Raw genomic sequence first — 16,678 nt, 5'->3', positions numbered from 1 at the left:
GAATCGATATCGGATTATTCAAATGAAGATCAATTAAAATCGAGAATCTATTTTTATATAAAAAAAATCTGTTAAAGATCGATCTGGGATCTTTTGCCTCGGCTGTGGAAGCACTTGAAGCCTTGCGTCATAAATCACGCGTGAGGTATTAACGGTGTATCTGATAGGAACACAGTCTGCTGACGGGTCTCTTCCGAGGAGGAGAAAGACACTCCATGCCTCTTTCTGGTTCAGCTGGGGGGGAAAGATGCAGCATTTGCACAGAATGACACCATGATTTGCATTTTTGTTTTGTGTTCAGGCTCATCTTTGTTTACGTTTCCTCAAGCTCGGTGTGAGACGAGAGGCCGTTCAGAATCTAAGGTTGTTGTTTTGAGTCCTGTGAGCAGGACAGGTGCTTTGTGACAACCATGCTAATTAATGTCTCCTCTCAGCAGGGTCCTCCCTTTTTACATTTATTTATCCTTTATTTATCCAGGAATGTCCCATTGAGATACAAGATCTCTTCTTCCAGGGAGTCCCTTCTGTCTGGCGGTCTCCTCTCTCCTCCTCTCCTCTCTCCTCTCCTCTCTCCTCTCCTCTCTCCTCGCCTGTCTCCTCTCTCTCCTCGCCTGTCTCCTCTTTCCTTGCCCGTCTCCTCTCTTTCCTCTCTCCTCACCTCTCTCCTCTCTCTCCTCGCCTGTCTCCTCTCTCCTCCTCGCCCGTCTCTTCTCTCCTCTCTCTCCTCGCCTGTCTCCTCTTTCCTCTCTCCTCTCCTCTCTCTCCTCTCTTTCCTCTCTCCTCACCTCTCTCCTCTCTCTCCTCGCCTGTCTCCTCTTTCCTTGCCCGTCTCCTCTCTTTCCTCTCTCCTCACCTCTCTCCTCTCTCTCCTCGCCTGTCTCCTCTCTCCTCCTCGCCCGTCTCTTCTCTCCTCTCTCTCCTCGCCTGTCTCCTCTTTCCTCTCTCCTCTCCTCTCTCTCCTCTCTCCTCTCTCCTCTCCTCTCTCCTCTCCTCTCTCTTCTCTCCTCCTCACCTCTCTCCTCTCTCTCCTCTCCTCTCTCCTCTCCTCTCTCTTCTCTCCTCCTCTCCTCTCTCTTCTCTCCTCCTCTCTCCTCTTCTCTCCTCACCTCTCTCCTCTCTCCTCTTTCCTCACCTCTCCTCTCTCTCCTCGCCTGTCTCCTCCTCTCTTCTCCTCTCCTCTCTCCTCACCTCTCTCCTCACCTCTCTCCTCTCTCCTCTTTCCTCACCTCTCTCCTCTCCTCTCCTCGCCTGTCTCCTCCTCTCTCCTCTCTTCTCCTCTCCTCTCTCTCCTCACCTCTCTCCTCTCTTCTCCTCTCCTCTCTCCTCTCTTCTCCTCTCTCCTCGCCTGTCTCCTCTCTCCTCTTCTCCTCTCTCCTCACCTCTCTCCTCTCCTCTCTCCTCGCCTGTCTCCTCTCACCTCTCTCCTCCTCTCTCCTCACCTCTCTCCTTTCTCCACCTCTCTCCTCCCCTCCCCTCTCCTCACCTCTCTTCTCTCCTCTCTCCTCACCTCTCTCCTCTCTCCTCACCTCTCTTCTCTCCTCTCTCCTCACCTCTCTCCTCTCTCCTCACCTCTCTTCTCTCCTCTCTCCTCACCTCTCTCCTCTCTCCTCACCTCTCTCCACTCTTCTCTCCTCTCCCCTCCTCTCTCTCCTCCTCTCTCCTCACCTCTCTCCTTTCTCCACCTCTCTCCTCCCCTCCCCTCTCCTCACCTCTCTTCTCTCCTCTCTCCTCCTCTCCTCCCCTCTCCTCACCTCTCTCCACTCTTCTCTCCTCTCCCCTCCTCTCTCTCCTCCTCTCTCCTCTCTCCTCTCCCATCCTCTCTCTCCACCTCTCTCCTCTCCCCTCCTCTCTCCTCACCTGTCTCCTCTCTCCTCTCCTCTCCTCCTCGCCTGTCTCCTCTCTCCTCGCCTGTCTCCTGTCTCCTCCTCTCCACCTCTCTCCTCTCCTCTCCCCTCCTCTCTCCTCGCCTGTCTCCTGTCTCCTCCTCTCCACCTCTCTCCTCTCCTCTCCCCTCCTCTCTCCTCCTCTCTCCTCACCTCTCTCCTCCTCTCCACCTCTCTCCTCTCCTCTCCCCTCCTCCTCTCTCCTCACCTCTCTCCTCCTCTCCACCTCTCTCCTCTCCCCTCCTCTCCTCGCCTGTCTTCTCTCTCCTCTCCCCTCCTCTCTCCTCCTCTCCACCTCTCTCCTCTCCCCTCCTCTCCTCTCCTCTCCTCCTCTCTCCTCTCCCCTCCTCTCTCCTCTCCTCTCCTCCTCTCTCCTCTCCCCTCCTCTCTCCTCTCCTCTCCTTCTCTCTCCTCTCCCCTCCTCTCTCCTCACCTCTCTCCTCCTCTCCACCTCTCTCCTCTCCTCTCCCCTCCTCTCCTCTCCTCTCCTCCTCTCTCCTCTCCCCTCCTCTCTCCTCTCCTCTCCTCCTCTCCACCTCTCTCCTCTCCTCCTCTCTCCTCTCCCCTCCTCTCCTCTCCTCTCCTCCTAAATCAAATTTATCAAATCAAATTTATTTATAGGGCCCGACAACACACGTTAATGTCCCCATGGGCCGTACAGGTCTTCTTTAAACAAGTCAAGAAGACAACATAACAATAAGTCAAGAACAGAACAAGAACACTAGATGAATGCAAATAAATGAAAGAATGCAAGCACTCCCAGACATACCCCACGCGAAGGTAAGGAAAAACTCACTAAAACCTAACAATAGGGAAAAAAAAGCTCCACAGGCAATGTGGAGGAGAGAAACCTTAGAAGGGCCGTTCAAGGGGGGATCTCCCTTCTTAGATGTCGGTGATAGTAGTGTTGCAGACGGACAGTTGGTAAGCATGCACTCATGTGTGTGGTGAAACACAGATGAGTGCATGCAATAGCAACTGTACATTTTGAAAAATTAAAGATAGAGCTAATAGCGATAGCAACTGAACATTTTGAAAGATTAAAGATAGTTGATAGCGGATCTATTTGAGGCACAGGGGCGGCGCAAGAGGGTCACGTCCTCCCCGTCTTAGTCACGGGACATTCAACACTCCGGTCGTTGCTCAGGGACAGCCGGAGACAGGGGGAAGGGGGGTGGCGCAGAGAGGGTCGCGAACTCCCCGACATCATCGCGGGACATCCGGCACTCCGGTCACCACTACGAGACCTCCGAAAACAGGGGGGCACGCAGAGGGGGTCGCAATCTCCCGGCCTTCGTCACGGGACGTCCAACACTCCTCTCTCCTCTCCCCTCCTCTCTCCTCTCCTCTCCTCCTCTCCACCTCTCTCCTCTCCTCTCCCCTCCTCTCCTCTCCTCTCCTCCTCTCTCCTCTCCTCCTCTCTCCTCTCCTCTCCTCCTCTCTCCTTGCCCCTCCTCTCTCCTCTCCCCTGGGCGACCCTCGTGTCTAATAGATGTTATCCTTCACACCGTGGTGTGATTGACGTCAGCCAGGCCTCTGGACCCCTGCTCTCATAAACCACTGTGTGATCTACCGTCGCTTCTCCACAGCTGACTGATGGGCGTCGTCTACTCAGGGCACCTCTGCCCCCCCCCCCCCCCCCCCCACAGACACCACCACCCTTATCACCCAGGAGCTCTGCCCCCCCCACAGACACCACCACCCTTATCACCCAGGAGCTCTGCCCCCCCCCCCCCCCCCCACAGACACCACCACCCTTATCACCCAGGAGCTCTGCCCCCCCCCCCCCCCACAGACACCACCACCCTTATCACGCAGGAGGCGTGCATATTAAAGGCAACCAACTTGTGTTCAGCTTTTCTCTGATTGGCCGCGACCCCCCGCCCCCTTTTGCCGCTAGCCGGCAGCCAAACGGCAGCCGTCGGTCCCACGTCCCAAATGAAATCCAAGGAGCAAGCGGCAGCGCGGGCAACCAACTTGTGTTCAGCTGCGGCAGCAGTGGAGCGCTGCTGACTGATTATGAAATGCGCTGAACTAGAAAGCGTAACGCTATTATGTTTCGCGTTTTTAACAACAAACTACCAGATTCACTCGTCACTGTACATCACTTCTGAAGTATAAACAAAGCCCATACAGTTATGAAATGCGCTGAACTAGAAAGCGTAACGTTATTATGTTTCGCGTTTTTAACAACCAACTACGCAGCAGCGGCGCACGGAAGCCGGGGACAAACCACCCCGTCGCCCCGCTGGCGCTTCAGCAGCCTCCACGGGCGAAATAACATATAACGTTACAGCGTACAGTTCCACACTGATGTACAGTGACACCCAGCAGAGTTTCTAGTTACAGTAGTGACGCGTGAATCGATAGTCCTAACAGTGTTTATTATTAAGAGTCAGATAGTCTGCACAGTGTTTATAGTCCTAACAGTGTTTATTAGTAAGAGTCAGATAGTCCTAACAGTGTTTATAGTCCTAACAGTGTTTATTAGTAAGAGTCAGATAGTCCTAACAGTGTTTATTATTAAGAGTCAGATAGTCCTAACAGTGTTTATTATTAAGAGTCCTAACAGTGTTTATTATTAATTAACGTCATAAACCACATATCCGTTGTAGAAGCCCTTCAATGACAGCGCTCTCATATTTGCGAATGCATAAACTATATCTTAAATTATGGCTATGTGTCTAATATGGCTGTCGCTTATCAATGACTTCGCGACAGCCATATTAGACACATAGCTAGGCCTGCCGCGATAAGCAATAAATCGATTAATTGCTGCGATAATTAAAATGAATGCAATGATTTTGACGGGCGCGATTAATTGCTATTTGCGTGTTTGTTTTAATGAACCAGTACCGCTTGTCAGTCACTGTCCGTGTTGGGAGGCGGGCCGCTGACGTTACTAGAGTACAGCACGGGAGCTCCGTGGGGCAACGCCACAGCTTAACTACATTTCTCAATAGTGTTGCTCCTTTTAACCAAGTAGCATTATTTGTAGTGTAACGTTAGCTATTTTTAGACCCAAGTAGTTACTCGCTACTGCCCGGAGAAACTGGACTGCTAAATAAAGATGAAAGATAGAGCGTTGATTCTCATTCCATGCTAACAACATTAGCTAAATAACTAACAAACGAAATACAACGTATAGCATAGCTACAAGTACAACACAGAATAACGTTAATACAATTACATGCATCATTGTTTACAATGAACGGGTGGGGCTAGTCAAAGGACTGGACACGGGGACAAGTTAAACATGAATTAATTTATTATAACACTCCGGTAGTTTCGAGTCGTGCTGCAGTGCTTACGCACCACAGCTATTCTATTATATACTGCTTTGACGCTTCCTCCTCATCGTTGATTGCCTGTAGTAGCTGCATCTAACGTTAGTAGCTAACGTTAAAACTAACCTAAAGTTAGTTGTTCACCAACAATCTCAACATTTGTTATTAGCTCAAAAACAACCGGACGAGACAAGTTGTCGGCTCATATGTTCTGCTTAGGATAATCACAACAATACTTCCGGTCCGGTCGGTGGGCTTCAAAATAAAAGTCTAAAACCGGAAAAGACGGAGCGGTGGGCTTCAAAATAAAAGTTTTGGGAAACTCAAAAAAAATTCTCTAACCGGTCGCAATAATATCGCTTATCGCGATATTTTCGGGGGCAATTAATCGCCCAGCTAAATGTGTTATCGTGGCAGGCCTACACATAGCCATAATTTAAGATATAGTTTATGCATTCGCAAATATGAGAGCTCTGTCATTGAAGTGGGTGGTGGCAGCGTTATAGATAGGAGGTGTACTGTATGTCAAATGTCGGTCATGTGGTGGAAGAGTTTAGCACAGTCACACAACAGAACACCAGTGTTTCTAGTAGATATGTTTGAACTGTCTGAACTCTGTCTGAACTGGTTCGACCACCAAATGATCCCAGCTCACTCTCTGCGCGTCTGCCGCGTCTCTCAGCGGATAAGGGCGTGTGCTAGGGTGGTCACGTGGCCGTGTGGCCAATCAGAGAAACGCTGAACGAAAAGCTGAACACAAGTTGGTTGCCTTTAATATTCACGCACCCAGGAGCTCTGCCCCCCCCCCCCCCCCCCCCCCCCCACAGACACCACCACCCTTATCACCCAGGAGCTCTGCCCCCCCCCCCCCCCCCCCCCCCCCACAGACACCACCACCCTTATCACCCAGGAGCTCTGCCCCCCCCCCCACAGACTCCAGACCCCTTATCACCCAGGAGCTCTGCCCCCCCCCCCCCCCCCCCCCCCCACAGACACCACCACCCTTATCACCCAGGAGCTCTGCCCCCCCCCCCCCCCCCCCCCACAGACACCACCACCCTTATCACCCAGGAGCTCTGCCCCCCCCCCCCCCCCCCCCTCAGACACCACCACCCTTATCACCCAGGAGCTCTTCCCCCCCCCCCACACACACGCACACACACACCAATGGTTGGAGATAAACACCAGCCACCAGTCCACTCTGCTCGGCCACCTCTGCCTCACTCTGATAGGCTGATAGAAGTGATAGAATGACATAACTTGCCACTAGTGGACAAAGTAATCACTCCCCTGTCCTGCAGCTCATACATCAGAGAGCAGGGATGGGTCTGATTTACCACATTCATGCTGGAAGATTCTGTCTTCAAGGTGACTGCAGCCAACACATATACACACACACACACACACACACACACACACACACACACACTCACACACACACACACACACACACACACACACACACACACACACACACACACACACACACACACACGCACACGCACACACACGCACAGTGTTATTCAGTGCTAGGATGTGCCTGAGATGATGTGAGTGTGAAGACATTGCGCTGCTGTATCCTAGAAGTCCTGGGTGAGGCGCTGCTGTGTGATGCGCCTGCGTGCGGAGCGGTGATTGATGCTGTAGCGCCGGCCGGGGTCAAGACTTTATGTTACAGAGACATGACGAGACGCTGAAGACGGAGCGTACTGTACTGTACAGCTCTACTGTATTACTATTGGCCCCAATATGAGATGACTTTAAATCCTGTTTTTTTTTTATAAAGAAAATAAGTATAGCCTATCTGACCAGAATATAGGCCACCAGTAATACTAACCCTTTCACTACCACACTACAGAAGGTTAACCTTTCACTACCACACTACAGAAGGTTAACCTTTCACTACCACACTACAGAAGGTTAACCTTTCACTACCACACTACAGAAGGTTAACCTTTCACTACCACACTACAGAAGGTTAACCTTTCACTACCACACTACAGAAGGTTAACCTTTCACTACCACACTACAGATGGTTAACCTTTCACTACCACACTACAGAAGGTTAACCTTTCACTACCACACTACAGAAGGTTAACCTTTCACTACCACACTACAGAAGGTTAACCTTTCACTACCACACTACAGAAGGTTAACCTTTCACTACCACACTACAGAAGGTTAACCTTTCACTACCACACTACAGACGGTTAACCCTCTGTAGTGTGGTAGTGAAAGGGTTAACCTTCTGTATTATTGACCGTGAAAGGGTTAACCCTTTGGTAGTGTGGTAATGAAAGGGCTAACACTTAAAACAGGGTAGGTATAGGCGGCTGGGTGGCGTAGCGGACATTGCGCTCGTCACCAACGCAAGAGACACCGGGTTCGAATCCGGCTGCCGGCGTTGCCTCCGGCTTGGACTTGCCGTCATACTAACTCAATTGGCAGAGTTAGCGGGTGGAAGTCGATGGGTGGTCATCTGGACGTTGTGGACAGCGACTCCTACAGGTCGGTTGGGGGACGCCTGCACATCAGAGACAGGAAATGGCGGGGGTAGTGTGAGCCTCCCACACGTTACTCCTCGCCAATGATAGTCCGCGCTGGCAGGTGAAAAGATGTGACAGGCTGCCTCCTCGTGTATCGGAGGGGACACGTGATGCAAGGCTTCTATCCTCCCTACAACCAGCCAGTGGGGGGCATATGCGAGCAACGTTCAAGACAGGGGAGGGGAGAATTGGCACAGTGAAAATTGGGATGGGAGAAAAATTGAAAAAGGAGAAAAAGTGGATAAAAAAGAAAACAGGGTAGGTATAGATTTACATTAGGGATGCTCGATATTGGCTTTTTTACCTATACCGATATTGTCCAACTCTTAATTTCCGATACCGATATCAACCGTTACCGATATATGCAGGCCCCCCCCCCCCCAAAAAAAATGGAATAATTTCAGGTAATTAATATTACATATCTCTTGTTGTGGAATTAACACAACATTATGCATACTTTTGACAATAAATAAAATCAGAATTTGTTCTTACTTGCTTGCCTAGGTAAATAAAAGTTATAGAAATGTATTAAAAAATAATAATAATCAAATAAAAAAAATTGAAAACAGATACAGATATTTTCCGATATCACAATTTAATGCCGATATCGGCCGTTAATATCGGTAGGCCGATAATATCGGACATCCCTAATTTACATACATAACTTGTCTTGTTTACAATAGATAAAAATGCAAAAAGAAAAAGAAACAAATGAGTGCTTTCTGTCCTTCCAGAGAGTTTCGGTGTTATTTGCCTAGTTTTGGAGAAAGGTACTCGCTTTGTTTCAGCTTTGCAGTTTCATGTACTGTACAATAGGAACTACTTTCTACCGAAGTACACCCATTATACATTATTATGTGGGTGTACTTTGGTAAGAAAGTAGTTCCTACATGAAACTGCTCACATTGAGGTCTCAAGTTCCAAGTTTTGTTTTATTTGTCATGTAGTATTAAGTACATTACAGTGAAATGCTTGGTTCTGTATGAGCCCCCTGAGAATGTGCTTCATACAGTACAAAAGTAAAAAGAAGAAGAAAGAATAAAGTCCCAACACTATACAAATATACAACTAAAATACAACCTATGGATTGTCTTGAGTGACCAGGTCACGATTTCTAGAAAGAGACGTTGCTTTTTGCATTTTTGCATATCTCCAAAACTAGGCATATATCTGGAACATGGCACTCCAGGCAAGAGGACACATATGTTTCTTATTCATTTTGGGTTAACTGCACCTTTAACATAATTTTTTTTGTCTCCTTTCTCTACAGATCCGCTACATCTCTCAGACGCAGGGTCTGCCAGGGGAGCAGCTGCTGAACGTGGGGACGAAGACAGCGCGCTTCTTCTGTAGAGAGTCTGACTCCCCGTACGCGGCGTGGAGACTGAAGGTTAGGAAGAGAGCCCTCCAAAACACAGCTCTCTGAAGCTCACAAACACAGCTCTCTGAGGCTCACAAACACAGCTCTCTGAGGCTCACAAACACAGCTCTCTGAGGCTCACAAACACAGCTCTCTGAGGCTCACAAACACAGCTCTCTGAGGCTCACAAACACAGCTCTCTGAGGCTCACAAACACAGCTCTCTGAGGCTCACAAACACAGCTCTCTGAGGCTCACAAACACATCTCTGAGGCTCACAAACACAGCTCTCTGAGGCTCACAAACACAGCTCTCTGAGGCTCACAAACACATCTCTGAAGCTCACAAACACAGCTCTCTGAGGCTCACAAACACATCTCTGAGGCTCACAAACACAGCTCTCTGAGGCTCACAAACACATCTCTGAGGCTCACAAACACAGCTCTCTGAGGCTCACAAACACAGCTCTCTGAGGCTCACAAACACATCTCTGAGGCTCACAAACACAGCTCTCTGAGGCTCACAAACACAGCTCTCTGAGGCTCACAAACACATCTCTGAGGCTCACAAACACAGCTCTCTGAGGCTCACAAACAGCTCTCTGAGGCTCACAAACACAGCTCTCTGAGGCTCACTAACACAGCTCTCTGAGGCTCACAAACACAGCTCTCTGAAGCTCCCAAACACAGCTCTCTGAAGCTCACAAACACAGCTCTCTGAGGCTCACAAACACATCTCTGAGGCTCACAAACACAGCTCTCTGAAGCTCACAAACACAGCTCTCTGAGGCTCACAAACACAGCTCTCTGAGGCTCACAAACACAGCTCTCTGAGGCTCACAGACACAGCTCTCTGAGGCTCACAAACACAGCTCTCTGAAGCTCACAAACACAGCTCTCTGAGGCTCACAAACACAGCTCTCTGAAGCTCACAAACACAGCTCTCTGAGGCTCACAAACACATCTCTGAAGCTCACAAACACATCTCTGAGGCTCACAAACACAGCTCCCTGAGGCTCACAAACACAGCTCTCTGAGGCTCACAAACACAGCTCTCTGAAGCTCACAAACACAGCTCCCTGAGGCTCACAAACACATTTCTGAAGCTCACAGACACAGCTCTCTGAGGCTCACAAACACAGCTCTCTGAAGCTCACAAACGCAGCTCTCTGAGGCTCACAAACGCAGCTCTCTGAAGCTCACAAACACAGCTCTCTGAAGCTCACAAACACAGCTCTCTAAGGCTCACAAACACAGCTCTCTGAAGCTCACAGACACAGCTCTCTGAGGCTCACAAATACAGCTCTCTGAAGCTCACAGACACAGCTCTCTGAGGCTCACAAATACAGCTCTCTGAAGCTCACAGACACAGCTTTCTGAGGCTCACAAATACAGCTCTCTGAGGCTCACAAACACAGCTCTCTGAAGCTCACAAACACAGCTCTCTGAAGCTCACAGACACAGCTCTCTGAGGCTCACAAACACATCTCTGAGGCTCACAAACACAGCTCTCTGAAGCTCACAAACACAGCTCTCTGAGGCTCACAAACACAGCTCTCTGAGGCTCACAAACACAGCTCTCTGAGGCTCACAAACACAGCTCTCTGAAGCTCACAAACACAGCTCTCTGAGGCTCACAAACACAGCTCTCTGAAGCTCACAAACACAGCTCTCTGAGGCTCACAAACACATCTCTGAAGCTCACAAACACATCTCTGAGGCTCACAAACACAGCTCCCTGAGGCTCACAAACACAGCTCTCTGAGGCTCACAAACACAGCTCTCTGAAGCTCACAAACACAGCTCCCTGAGGCTCACAAACACATTTCTGAAGCTCACAGACACAGCTCTCTGAGGCTCACAAACACAGCTCTCTGAAGCTCACAAACGCAGCTCTCTGAGGCTCACAAACGCAGCTCTCTGAAGCTCACAAACACAGCTCTCTGAAGCTCACAAACACAGCTCTCTAAGGCTCACAAACACAGCTCTCTGAAGCTCACAGACACAGCTCTCTGAGGCTCACAAATACAGCTCTCTGAAGCTCACAGACACAGCTCTCTGAGGCTCACAAATACAGCTCTCTGAAGCTCACAGACACAGCTTTCTGAGGCTCACAAATACAGCTCTCTGAGGCTCACAAACACAGCTCTCTGAAGCTCACAAACACAGCTCTCTGAAGCTCACAGACACAGCTCTCTGAGGCACACAGACACAGATCTCAAGGTCTTTCTTTAGAAGAATGATATCCGGACAATGATTCAGATTTACTGTATGGCTACTGCCTACTGCTATTAGCGTAATGACTAAGGCAAATTTCCATGGTGTACAACTTTGAAATAAAAAATTCAAAAATAATTCTGAGCCAAACCAAGCTGTGTCGCTCTAATGTAACAATATCTCTGTTGGCAGACGGCTCCTTTAGGACCTTCTCTGTTATCAACGCTGCTAGCTAGTAGCTAGCATAATTGAACCCTTGCACTGAAGAACCATATAAGTCAGTTTTGACATTTCTTTTGAACAGCCCATGAAATCAATCCAAATCACTTGGAGCGTGAAATGCGACCTATCACCAGAAGGTACTCGGCCGTCACCATCTCCAATTAACACTTAAAGGAACACGCCAAATTTTGGGGAAATTTGCTCATTTGCCATCTACCCTGGAGTTAGACAAGCAGGTACATACCCTTTTCTTCTCTGTGCATGCATTAGGCTTAGGGAACAGCCGCACCGTTAGCCTAGCTTAGCGTCATTCACTGGAAGCAGGTGTGCCAGTGTAGCCTAGTTCCCAACAGTCACGAAATACACTCCAAATACAACTCTAAAACATTCATGTGAACATGTTGTGACCTGTGTATTAATTTACCACGTGGAGAAATAAAAAGAAATTAAACATTTTTGTTTTCTAAGCCGAAGCGTTTTTCAAAAAAACAGGGCTTTTGAGGTGATGAAATCACTGTGCCCAGGCAGCAGTGGTTTGGCAAAAAATTGTTGAGTATATCTGCTTAGAAAACGGAAATGTTGAACCCTTTCTAACCACTAGTGCTGCTAAAACATACTTATATTGTCTGATTCTATCTCATTGAGTACTGTCACACAAACTGGTCTTTTACAGGTGTCACCATCCTCAAACCCATAAAACATCTCTACAAAAGAGCCCTCAAGGTCCGAGACAAAAAGCCTCTTAGATATCATCACAGTGTGTCATAATGGAAAAATACAGTTTTCTTAGTTTTTCTAATTTCCATTCATTCAAACAGATCTGTATGATTTACAAGACATTACACAGACTCTGTCCTCCTCCCCTGGGAGAATTCATAAAAAATAAGTTTGATCGTGGTCACAGGACTATAGGTCGACCTCTAGAGAGGACTGCGAGGTGCAGCACCGACACACCACTTTGGGTCAGAATTATGGATGTCCGATATTATCGGCCTACCGATATTATCGGCCGATATCGGTATTAAAATGTGATATCGGAAAATATCGGTATCTGTTTTCAATTTTTTTATTTTATTTTTTTTATACATTTCTATAACTTATTTACCCAGGCAAGCAAGTAAGAACAAATTCTGATTTAATTTATTGTCAAAAGTATGCATAATGTTGTTAATTCCACAACAAGAGATATGTAATGTTAATTACCTGAAATTAAGGGGGGAAACCCTGCATATATCGGTATCGGTTGATATCGGTATCGGAAATTAAGAGTTGGACAATATCGGTATATCGGTATCGGTAAAAAAGCCAATATCGAGCATCCCTAGTCAGAATGTCTCGTCAGCACAGGAAGTATGTTGTGGAACAGTTTACCTACCACCATTCCAGAATGTCCAACCTTTACTACTTTTAAACTCAAAGTAAAAAAAAAAAGGTTTCTAGAATACCAATCATGTGACCATATTCCATATATAGGACCTTCATGGTCTTGGTCCCTTTAGCTTTGTAGCCATGTATTTGTAAATTATTGTTCTTTTGTTTTAACATGTTTTTATATTGCTCTGTTTTTGTATTTTATTTGCTTTTATGTTTGGGGACCGACCGAGGATGAAAATTAGCATCCCTTGCTAAATCCTGTGTATTTACAGTGCATTTTATGTATTGTCCATTAATACATGCTGTCCCTTCCAAATAAACAAATAAATGAAAATTAAATGGAAATGAATGACGCTAGGCTAACGGCGCGGCTGTTCCCTAAGCCTGTAACGCATGCACAGAGAAGAAAAGGGTAGTTATCTGCTTGCCTAACTCCAGGGTTAGATGGCAAAATGAGCTAATTTCCCCAAAACTTGGCGTGTTTCTTTAACGTACCGTCTTCACATAATACAGTTTGAAAACACTGTTCCCTCTGAAAACGTCAAACTGACTCACATGGTCCCATCGTCTGAGGAACTCGATTAGCAAGCCGAGCGTACCTCTGTGTTCATGTTAACGCTGGGGAAGATCGTTCATCACTGCAGCGTTTATACAGGTTTAATCCACGGAGTCTGTTCACAAACTGTGTGACGGAAGAAGCCGTTCAGGGGAGGAGGTCTGGTCACTCGTTATTCCCCCCGTTTGTCCGAGTCATCAGGAACGTAAACACACTTTGCCACCGTGGGCCGGCTGTTGGCGTTACGAGAGGCGGCGAGGGTCAAAAAGGGTAATGCGGTTAATTGCGCGTTACGGTTTTCACATTAATGGGAAACGAGGACTATCTCCGACTCCAATTAAACCAGTAGAACGACCCCCGGCCCGCCCCCTCGGTAAACGCAAACAAATCCCACAGCCTCTCAAATCACACTGCCCTACTACTACTTCAGTATCTTCTTTCAATCAATCAATCAATCAATCAATCAGATTTATTTAAACATGACACGTGTGCTGTACAGAGGGTAGATACACATAGATGCATCTAGACAACATATAGACAACAATCACATCTCAGTTTTACAGAAGGACACACAAGCAAACACACAGGCAAACGGGGCATGAGTCAGTGTACATCGGGACGTGGGTTTTGAGTCTAGACTTGAAGGCATCTGTCGAGGGGGGCAAGCCTAATGGAGGTGGGGGATGCTGTTCCACAGTGCAGGGGCCTGCGACAGCAAAGGCACGGCCCCCCCCTGAGCTTAAGGTTAGACCTCCGGACTGTCAGGAGCCTCTGATCGGCTGACCTGAGGGGACCTGGTGTTTGAATAGGGGGATAGGAGGTCTGAGATGTATCTTTGATTGAATCTAAATCGCCGTTTTCTGATTTTCCCCTCTTCCTTTCTCTCTACCCCCCCACAGTCGACGGACGAGCACGAGACGGAGACGGGGATGAAGTCGAAGGAAGCGAGGAAGTACATCTTCAGCTGTTTGGATGATGTAGCGCATGTACGTCCCTTTAGCTACAGGAAGAGCACCCACGCCTCTCACCGCTGCTCCGACCACAATGCGCTCGCGGTGGGGGTCGGCGCAGGAAGCCACGGCATGCCGGGAACTAGGTCTCAAACGGAGTCAGCGCACTTACAGCTGCGTCGTGAGAGGAGCATGCACGTCTTAATGGTGGGGTAAAGGCCTCTACATGCTACAGCAAATTCAAAGCAACTTCAACACAACATCGACAAAGCAACGGTGTTGCAGACACATTACCTTTATGCTTCTGCAAAATCAACGCGCAGCCTATGATGCAACAAAATGTACCCCGGATGTGCGGCTCGAGCGCGCCCAGCCCGCCTGAATACTTTGGGCAGCCGAAGGTGCGCACTCTAGCAATTACAAACGGATTTCCCTTCTCAACCATACATCGTTAGTATAATAATAGCCCTGTTTATGTTTGTTTTCGCTTGTGTTCTTGTATATAGTGTAATATAGTTATATCGCCACATCAACCCAGTCCATCCCCATTGTTTCCCCAATCTCCTTCCACGGATTCATCGTCATAATGCTATCCTTGTAGTCTTTAGACCCGCTATTATATAAATGTTTGTACTTTCGGACCTCCTCTGCAATACGTTCCTGCATTTGATTCATTTTAAACAAACAATTAAACAAGTGTAATGAAACAATACACTAGCTATCGAGCTCCTGTCAGAAAGTTTTCTTTTGGTCTCGAGCTCCTGTCAGAAAGTTTTCTTTTGGTCTCGAGCCAGGAAAACACTAGAAGTGACAGACAGCCCCGCCCCCATTCACTACCAACCAATCACTGCTACGCAATACCAACGCAACGGGTCTTTAGATTAGATTTTGGAGACAGGTACGCAACGTCCTCGCAACACAGTCTACAAGACTGTCTGCAACAAGCGCGCTGAAATTGCGCCGATGTTGTGTTGAAGTTGCTTTGAATTTGCTGTAGCATGTAGAGGCCTTAAGGGAGGGAGGGAGGGGGAAAAAAACACTTCCTGTTCGTTAGACTACTGCTGGGAACGAAAAAAACGGAATACACAAAAACGTTATGTGGAATGCATACTTTCACTTTACATACTTGAGTACATTCAATAGCAAATACTTCTCTACTTTTACTTAAGTAAAATTTGGAGGACTTTTACCAGAGTACTCATTTATCTGTGTATTTCTACTTCTACTTAATAATAATAATAATAATAATAATATATCTGATTTGTAGTGCGCTTTACAGTTGCAGAGCAAATCTCAAAGCTCTACATTTTAAAAGAACATAAAAACTAGCAAGAGTAAAATAATTTTTTTTATAAAATAAGCAAGACTAAAGCTAGTAAGGAGTAAAAAGAACACTAAAACTAGTAAAAGAGTAAAAAACATAAAATAAATAAGAAGGGCTAAAACTGGTAAAAGAACATACAATGTGGGCGGCCGGGTAGCGCAGCGGACTAAGCGTCTGTCTACCACCACAGAGACAGTGGGATCGAATCCAGCTGTGGTGCCTCCGGGTTGGCCGACCGTCCACACTAACACAATTGGCAGTGTCAGCGGGTGGGAAACCCGGCGAGGGTGGGTCCTGGTCGTTGTAAACAGCGACTCCTACAGTTCGGTCGGGGCGCCTGCACAGCGAGGGAAGGATCTAAGAGAGGTAGTGTGACCTTCCACACGTTACACTCTCCCAGTGAGAGTCCGCGCTGCCAGGTGAAAAGAAGCGGTGGGCTGGGTACACATGTGTCGGAGGAAGCATGTGATAGTCTCCGCCCTCCCGGACCGACAGTTGGAGGTAGAGTGCGCAACGACCAGGAAGGGGATTGGGAATTGGCATAATGACTAGCATTGGGATGGGAGAAAAACGGAAAAAGGAGAAAAAATAAATAAAAAATAAGAACATACAATGTGTGGAGCTAAAACTAGAAACAAATCAACAAAAGGCTCTGTTAAAAAGATGAGTTTTGACTAACTTAACTAACAGACTGTCTCTACCAGGTGAACTTTAACTAACAGACACTGTCTCCACCAGGTGACTTCACTTAGGCAGTTCTCAGTGAGGTATAGAGGGTCCAATCTTTGGAATGCAGCTGATCCTATGCTGAGGAAATCTCCATCTCTGCTTATTTTTAAAGCAAACTACAAAAAAATGCTCATATCCAAAAGTAGTAGATAGATAAATACCGGTAGGTCATACATGTATGTATGCATTTGGTTATGTGGGTGGGTAGGTTTGTAGGCAGGTGGGTGGGTTG

General features: G+C 47.6%; 1 protein-coding gene across 1 annotated transcript in view; it reads left to right on the top strand.

The window, feature by feature from the left end:
- LOC311247413 (homeodomain-interacting protein kinase 3-like) overlaps nucleotides 1-16,678 on the top strand; it is a 140,191-nt gene that overhangs the window by 86,017 nt on the left and 37,496 nt on the right. The window contains 2 exon segments of the mRNA XM_084337810.1: nucleotides 8,987-9,106; nucleotides 14,343-14,429. Coding sequence (XP_084193936.1) covers nucleotides 8,987-9,106; nucleotides 14,343-14,429 — 207 coding nt within the window.

The sequence above is a fragment of the Notolepis coatsorum genome (genome assembly GCF_963971535.1).
Source record: "Notolepis coatsorum genome assembly, chromosome: 20".
NCBI classification, from domain to species: domain Eukaryota; kingdom Metazoa; phylum Chordata; class Actinopteri; order Aulopiformes; family Paralepididae; genus Notolepis; species Notolepis coatsorum.
The sequence above is the reverse complement of the archived record's forward strand: the minus strand, read 5'-3'. Positions and strand labels throughout refer to the sequence as shown.